At 43.0% G+C, this 8,311-nt stretch overlaps 1 protein-coding gene across 2 annotated transcripts; it reads right to left on the reverse strand.

Moving 5' to 3' along the window:
* Positions 1-5,462: 5,462 nt before the first annotated feature.
* Positions 5,463-7,095, reverse strand: LOC125519552 (alpha/beta-Hydrolases superfamily protein). Of its 2 annotated transcripts, none has more exons than XM_048684326.2 (3): positions 6,853-7,095; positions 6,198-6,498; positions 5,463-6,112 (listed from the first exon to the last, which is right to left on the reverse strand). In XM_048684326.2, exons 1-3 carry the CDS (start codon positions 6,989-6,991, stop codon positions 5,590-5,592), a joined length of 963 nt encoding a protein of 320 aa, XP_048540283.2. In that variant the 5' UTR covers positions 6,992-7,095; the 3' UTR covers positions 5,463-5,589. The 2 variants fall into 2 exon arrangements, with proteins under 2 accessions (XP_048540283.2, XP_048540285.2); XM_048684328.2 differs by having other exon boundaries at positions 6,198-6,487; positions 6,857-7,077.
* Between the last annotated feature and the right edge of the window lie 1,216 nt (positions 7,096-8,311).

Consider the following 8,311-nt stretch of genomic DNA (forward strand, 5'->3'; position numbering starts at 1 on the left):
ACCACACGATTCGTATCAGCACCACTGGATGGATTCCATGGGTTTTTCCTCGCCCAGCCTGCGCGCCGCCGGCAATTACGCTCGGTCTGTCGCTGTCCCGGACCAGCGGCAGTACATGAGAACAAATGGTTTTGTCTTCTGTTGTATAACTGGCTATTTGACATTTTGGACTACATAAATCAAGTGTATGTGGGGATGCAAAAATTCGGGTGAAAATTACTGTTGGCATGACGATTTTCACCGTCCGATCGTGACCGAAGATAACACATGGAAAAGAGTATGGTTTGTTTCCACTCCCATCCTCTCCCGTCCTCTATCCTTGTGTGATTATGTGGAAAGGTGGAATCAGTTCATTATCTTTTCTTTGGTGGTGGCCTAGCGTGTCATTGGCGCTTTACTGGGTTCCTCTCGTGTATCTAACCCCTTTTAACAACCCTTCAAAAAAGAAACCTTTTAACAATTTTTTTGCTTGTATGCATATAATGGTCATTTATGAGATGAGCATGGAAACTCTTTTGAAGATCCAATAGCATGCGGAAGGGAAACTATCCGGCTTGCCTGCTCTCTCTCCATGCTCTCATCCGTGCTCCCACTTCATCCTACGGTTGTCTTTTTTCCTTTTCCCTTTCTAATCTAATCATCCCCCCTCTGATTTTAAGGGGGTGGGGCCGGATCTTATTTTGTTCCAATCAAATCAAGCCACGCACGCGGGAGCACGGATGGGCACACGCGTGGGGAGCAGGCAAGTCTCGTCCGAAGGGAAACCCTCATAAGAAGGTCTTACTTTTGTTTTTACTTTTGTTCGAAGGGACTTTGAGATTTTTCAGGAATTACTATATATGTGTGGTGCTAATACGTGGTTTGATCCAGTGGTGCATTTTTCAAAATATGTGTTGCATTCGTATCAGCGCCAGTTTTGCAACTTCATAAAAATGCACTGCACGCCACTCCGCTCCGGCCGCTCCAGGAGCAGAGCCGAGGAGCAGAGGGCTGCCGAACACGGCCTTAGTATCAGTGATACCATATCATGTACCTTAAACTATCAACCAGACACAAATTCTGATTGGGATGTGTTCAAATTTCAAATGATTCTTACCACATTCCACACCAGTGGAACTAACAATGGTTTTTGTATGCCCTTGCACCCGCATCAAGGGGGCGTGTTTTTTTTCTCCTTGTCCTGTTTATTTATGTTTGAGTTTCTTTTTCCCCTTTTCTATTTTCATTTTTGGTGCCGCTTTTATACTCATATTTTTAATTAAGATTTTATTTCCTAAACTTTCCATTCTCTTTGTTCCCATTTCTTTACTTTTTATGTATTTCATTGAAGCATACATATTTTGTGTTATTTTTACCACAAATATATAAGATATATGTTTTGTTGGCCGATTGATATATCTCTTGTTATATTATTTTCATTGTTTTAATGAGAAGCAAAACGTTTACCAATAATAAGTCTGCCATGTTTAGCTGAGTAAAGTGAACATTTTTACATGCTAATATTTTAATTCGTATGAACATTTTCATGTGCGTTAGAATACATATTCCTTGGATGAAAGGCGACCTTCAGCCTCCCTCCAAGAGACATATAGATGCACCCTCAGTTTTGGCGCTAAAGTCACCGAATAGGAACTCTGGCTCAACCAGTCACCCCCATCTCCAAGCCAAATAGACTGGACCCATCGACGTGAAAGGGGTGCGTGAAGCTGGCGGGGTGCAAATGCTACCAAGGGCAAATGCGGTTTGTCTAAAACTTTTAGGTGAGAAACGAACAATTTAAGAGGCACAACTTTGGACCCAAAAATCAAATCAGGTAGTGATAGAGCTAGAATAAATAGACCGTAAGAGTTACAATGCTCATTTTCTGACATAGAAGAGAAGATTTTTTTTTCCTGAAGTAACTCCAAAGGGAAGAAGTAGAAACTACACTACCCAAAAAGACAAATTGTTATGTGAAGCTGGGAAGGAAATTATTTTTGATCCCGTCGTCGGTGTTGAGCAACCAATGCCAAAATTGCTCAAGAACTATACAAGGGGCGAGGAGGGGAAAAGGACATGAAAAAGAAGGCAAACCATTCACTTTGCAACATTGTAATTTAGAGCTTGAAGTGAGGAGAACTGGAAGAACCATGAGTACAACAAAATTTGTCACAGGGAAGAGCTCAGGTGGAGATGCAACACAAGTTGGTGATGATGATGATGCATTAAGTGCCGATGAAGGAAAAATAAACTCCCTTCCCAGCTTAGTTGCTCCTAAGAAGAGGACTGGTGGAAGAGAGAATGACAAGGAGAACTTTAACAAGGGATGATACAAATGTCAAGGAATCATTTGAATCCATCATGATAATATGAGAAGAGATGTCAAAAAAGGAAGAACACAAAGGCCCAAGAAAAAAGGAGAGGAGAAAGAATATCGAGCAGAGGAGGGCGATAGCCAAGGAGAAGATGACTGAGGTGGAGGAGAGTAAGCAAGTGATGGAAAAAAGAATCAAGAGCATGGAAAATGAGCAAAAACTCATGAAGATGGACATGGCAAACTTGATGTGAAGGCAGGAACATACATTGAGATGTGTCGCGTTCAAGTATTAGCGGCAAGGTCTATGTGAGACTACATGATGGGAGGGTTTTATATGGGAGGATTCATGGGCTGCATTAGGGGGGGGGATGGATGATGCCATGGGAGCCATGGGTGGTGCCATGGGAGCCGTGGGGTGATAGTGTGAATGATGTCATGGATGGCAATGAAAGCAGTGGTGCCAATGGAGCGAAAGCAAGCCATGAAGAGGCAGCAAACGACAAAGAGGAAGTATGCACTTACGTTTGAGTTTGTCATGCACAATGCTAATAGTTTGAATTTGAATTTAATTACTGGATTTGAACTTGAAATTTTGTATGTTCTTTGATTATGTGTGTTGTTATTTTGTAAAGCTTAATCATATAACGTTTTGTTTCAATATGTATGAAACTGCGGAGAGGAAAACGACAGCCGAGGAGAGGAGGGCGAGATTTTTTGGGCACCACTTTACATCATTTGCTAAAGCAACAAATCGTCGGGTGATGAATTGTTGTCTCTATTCTATCCTATATTGTTTTTTTTTCATCACCAATTATTTTATCACCGTTGGAGATGCTCTTAGGGGAGCGCACTTATGTCCCGCTCATAGTGAGACGTAGGGCAAGCTCGCCTGGGCGAGCGTGAGACTAGGCCGACCAAGTAGATAGGAGGCCACATGCCACAACCTCAATTTTGTTTTTCTATTTTCACATTTTTTATGTGTTCTGCTTTTTTTCTACTTTTGTTTATATGTACATATATTCTAAACGTAACAAACATATTAATCAAACATTCAAAAAGTGTTAAATATTTATAGAAAAAATGTTTCTCCTTTATACGAAAAATGTGTAGAAAAAATATAAAATGTATATGAAAGAGTTGATCATGTATTTACAAATGTTAAGCAAACATTTGGAAAATTTCGATCAAGTATTTGAAAAATATTAATCAAATGTTAAAAAATGTTAAATTTGTATAGAAATAATGTATCTCATGTATACGCAATATATATATAATATACAATGCGTATGAAAAATGTTGATCACATATTTAAGAAATATTAAACATGTATAAAAAAATGTTCCCAATGTATATGAAAAAGTACAATGTACATTAAATTAAATTAGCATCAAAACAACATATTTTAGTTCTCTATTTAATAAATGTTAAACATGTACATAAAAATGTTCCTGATGTATATGGAAAATATACATTGTGTTTTAGAAAGTGTTTATTGCCATTAAAAATGTTCAACGTCATTTGAAAAATGTTCAAAACATGTATTTAAGAAAATGTACATCATGTACTGAAAAATGTTCAATTTGTATCAAAAAAATTTTTTCATGTGTACAACAAAAATATTACGTACTAAAAGAAGTAGACATGTTTTGAAAAATGAAATAAAATAGATGAAAACCGACAAAGAAACAAAAGAAAACCTAACAAATGAAGAAACAAAGAAAATCAAAGTAAAACAAAGGAAATAAATATAAATACCGAATAAAACCAATGGAGAAGAGTGGGAACAATGGAACCCATGTAAGAAAGAAAGATAAAAACATAGAAAACCATTAAGAACTGAAACGAAAGAAAGAAAGCCGAGAAAAAGTAGAAAATCGATGCAAAACAGTTGAAAGCAGAGAAAATGATGAAAAGAGGAAAAAACAGCCGAAAATCCAGAAAACGTAGGAAAATTACTGAAAATAAATCAAAGAAAATAGAAAAAGGAACAAAGGAAGACAAAAACGAAGAAAGCCACAGCGAACACCAAAAAGTCACTTTGGAGGACGACCTCTAGTGAGCCCCATATTTTGAATGGAGCTAGTTTGATACTGGAAAAAATTCTGAAAAAAATAAACATAATCATATGGATGCATATTACACACATGAAAAGTTTATGCTGAAATAAGTAACCATGAAATTACACAAAAATGACAAAATTGGGATTTCAGGAAGATGAACAGTGCATGTATTGTTCGTCATTCAGAAATCATCATTTTTTTTCTTTTTTGTATAGCTCATGTTCACTTTATTTCGTAACCAAACTCGACACATGTGTAATATACATCCATATGATCATGTAGATTTTTTTATGAACATTTTTGAAATTTTAAATGTGATTATTTAACTATTTAAAATAAAGTCCTCTAATGCACCTCGGCCGCAAAAATCCATTCTCCAGCGAATGCAGCCAACCAAGGAGGTAGCGAGCGTGGACGAAAAAAAAAGGCTAAAAGTGTACGTCCACGAAAAAGCTTCAGGCGAGACGAGAGCCACTTTCACATTAAGCGAGATATAGCTCTCATGCTTTGATGGTGCCTATCCTGGACTCCACTGGACCAGTGCTTGCACTGTTAATGGGCTCAGCGTAGTACTGGCCATGGGAAGCCCGTCCCGGCCGGCCTGACATTGCTCTCAGGCCGGGCTTAGGCCTAGATTTTGAGCCCGATGGCTGGGCCAGGCCAGGCCTGTCGTTTTTGTGCTTTTCTGAAGGGGCCTGGCCTGAGGCCTGGCGGGCTTTTACGTGTTCGGGCTGGGCTTGAGCCCAAAAAACAGGGCTGGTGGCCCGGCTGGGCCAGGCCCGGGCCTAGGTTTTTTGCCTCGGGCTTGGCTAGGCCTGGCCCGAAGCCCGGCCCGACCCAAGGTTTGGCCAGGTATAGCTCAGCGCAATTGCTATCACAGCCAGACAAACAAAAAATACAGAGATTTCTCATAGAAAAACAGAGGGAGACAAGCGGAGCAATACTACACCTACAAGAAGTTACAATGTTTAGTAGATGTAGCATTGCTCCAGACAACGAGCAGGGCAAACGGAGTCCTCCTTCCTCCCTCTCATGTCTCTCTCTCAACTCTACCTGTATCAAGGCTTTGGGCCTGAACCCAGTAGCGGCGAGAAGTGAATCCGTAGTTGAGTGTTAACGATGTACACTTTACCTCTTCAGTCTTCACCAGTTGCAATCAACCAGAACAACGAACACAGGCACAGCAAACAGAATGTACACACGACACACGACGGCTGATCAGATCAGCTCAGATCAAGCAAGCAGGTGGTCGTGGAACCAGCTCTTCATCATCGCGAACGCGTCCTCGGCGTCGCCGTCGTCCTCCAGCGACTCCGGCCGGTGCGCGAACCCGTGGCCCCTGCCGGCGTACACGGCCGCCTTGGCGCCCCTCGCGCTCCTCTCCAGCTCCCGCACCGTCTCCACGGGGCACAGCGGGTCGCCGTCGCCGCACACGAACAGCACCGGCGCCGCGATCCGTGCCCCGAGCGACGCGTCCATCCGGGACCCGTAGAAGCAGACGCCCGCTCTGAAGCAGGCGGCATCGGCGTCGCGCGCCAGCGTCTCCACGAGGCGGCCGCCCCCGTAGCAGAACCCGACCACGCCCAGCTTCTTGGACGGCGCGGCCGCCAGGAAGTCGTCAACCAGCCATTTCCTGCACGTGTCGATGTCGCCGGCCACCCTCTCCGGGGCCTGCCCGGCGAGCCACGCCTGGAACCCGTCCATCGGCAGGCTCTTCTTCCACGGGTTCCCGCGGAACAAGTCCGGCACCAGAACGCTGCATACATGCAAGCATCCATCGATCAAACATGAAGAGGCGACAAATGCAGAGATTGGACCGGAGAAGTGGTTGGTCGGTTTACTTGTAGCCGTGGCATGCGATGCGATAGGCGAAGTCCCGGGTGGCGGAGTCCTCGAAGCCGAAGACGTCGGAGAGGAAGAGGACGCAGGTGCCGTTGTTGTTCTTGACGGCCTCGAGGAGGTAGGCGCGGACGCTCTCGTCGTCGCCCTGCCCGATGACGACGTCCGTGCCCCTCACCAGCTCGCACGCCTCGTCGTCGTCCACGGTGCTGCTCGCCACTTCGGCCTGGCTGCAGCGCGGCCCCTGGAGCCGGCGGCTCCGGGCATGGGTGACGACGGTGCAGCGCCATCTCTGCAAGGGAACTGGAATCGTTACGTCGTCAGAGCGCGGAGAACGCTGGCTTGAGTGCGTGCATCTGAAATTTTCCCGATATAGAAATCAACAATGCTAAACATATAAAGAGTTACACGCAATTACACGCTGATTAGGATTTTTTTTCATCTATTAACCAATCATTGCTATTGTGTCCGCAATCACGGTGTCCAATTAAACACGCAGAATAAGGTACCCCGGTATCCAGATTAAGAGAATTTTATCGACCAGTCTCCAACTTTTTCGTGATCAAACCTCACAGCCAATTCAAGCCGAAATAGGGTTCGGAGCATCAAAGTGCAAGTGGATAACACAGGAACGGAATTAAGGAAACGAACACGTACTTACAGAGGACGGCGGCAAGCGTGTGGACCGCGCGCTGGTCGCCGGCGCAAGCGAGCAGCAGGCGGCGCTGCGCTCGCGCCGCGGAGGCGTGATGGGGAGAGACGGGCGCACTGCGGCTGCGGCCGCCGTGGCCGCCATGGGGTGCTGCTTTCGAGCAGCTCCGGAGGCTGGAACCGAGCGCGGGAGATAGCCTGATGTGCTTGCCAGTGCCAGCCACCACACAGGCTCTGGTGTGGATATTTTTCTTACTGACACGTGGGGTTTCCGTGTATGACGTCCAGACGAATTCGCCAAAAAAAAAGAATGGACAGAAGTTGCAGGTCGTGAGTCGTGACCGCGTACAGTACGGTCTTGCTGCAGCTATGGATGGATATGGTTTATCATCTCCGCGCTACACTGGCACTGTCGCCTAGCAACTTCTATCTGACGCATGCTACGTCAAGTATTCGGCTCGTCGCACAGAGGCTGGGCGGCCCATTCTTTTTCGTTTTCTTTTACCTGTTGTTTATTTAACCCTTTTCTCCTGTTTTTTTTTCAAAAAAGTTCTCATTTTCAATTTCTCTTCAAAATTTCAAAAATTGTTTGAATTTCAAAACACGCTCGTATTTTTGTAAAAAAGTTGTTATTCTCGAAAATGTTTGTGCTTTCAAAATTGTTTGGAATGTCAAAAATCGTTCTAGTTTTAATACACTTTGTATTTTTCCAAAAATCTTTGTGCTTTCAAACATTGTTTGGAATTTCAAAAAAGTTTTTGTTTTAAAAAATTGTTCACGAATTCAAATATATATATTTGGAATTTTTAATTTTTATTCAACAAATTTTAAATTTTGCTCAAAATTTTCAGAAAAACTTTGGAAATTCCAAATTTTCAAAAAATTGTAAATTCGGTTGGAAATTGGTAATTTTTGGAAGTGTTTTAAAATGAAATTTTAAATTTTGTTTAGAAATTGGAAAACATTTGAAATCTTTGGTTTTATTTTGAAAGTTTCAGCAAATGTTTGGAAATTTCAAATCTTATTCAGAAATTTGAAAATGTTCGCAATTTTAAAAAATAATACCGACTTGAAAATCCCCACGCAATATATTTCGTTGAAGTCATGTGCCATTATAGGGTCATGTGTAGCTAGGGTGACGGTCTCTGGAGTGCATGGCCTTGGATAACGTGCGACACGCCTACATGAACCGATGTCACATGTCCCCATCGCTAGCCTATAAGACTACCCACAGTGGGAGTAACATGTGTGATAACATCAGACATATCTAGAGAAAATAGATGATGTAATAAGTAATTAATGAAGAAAGAGAGTCATGTGGTAACATAGCTAGTTGCTAGTAGTATGAGTAACATCACACACATCAAGGCAAAATGAGTCTACAACCTAATAAATGAAGTGTTGCATGACATCACATATATGTTACTCCCCATTATAGAGGTACTCCCTCCGTTCCGAATTACTT

This window comes from Triticum urartu, chromosome 1A (assembly GCF_056163025.1).
Source record: "Triticum urartu cultivar PI428250 chromosome 1A, HENAU_Tu73, whole genome shotgun sequence".
In the NCBI taxonomy this organism is placed as follows: Eukaryota; Viridiplantae; Streptophyta; class Magnoliopsida; order Poales; family Poaceae; genus Triticum; species Triticum urartu.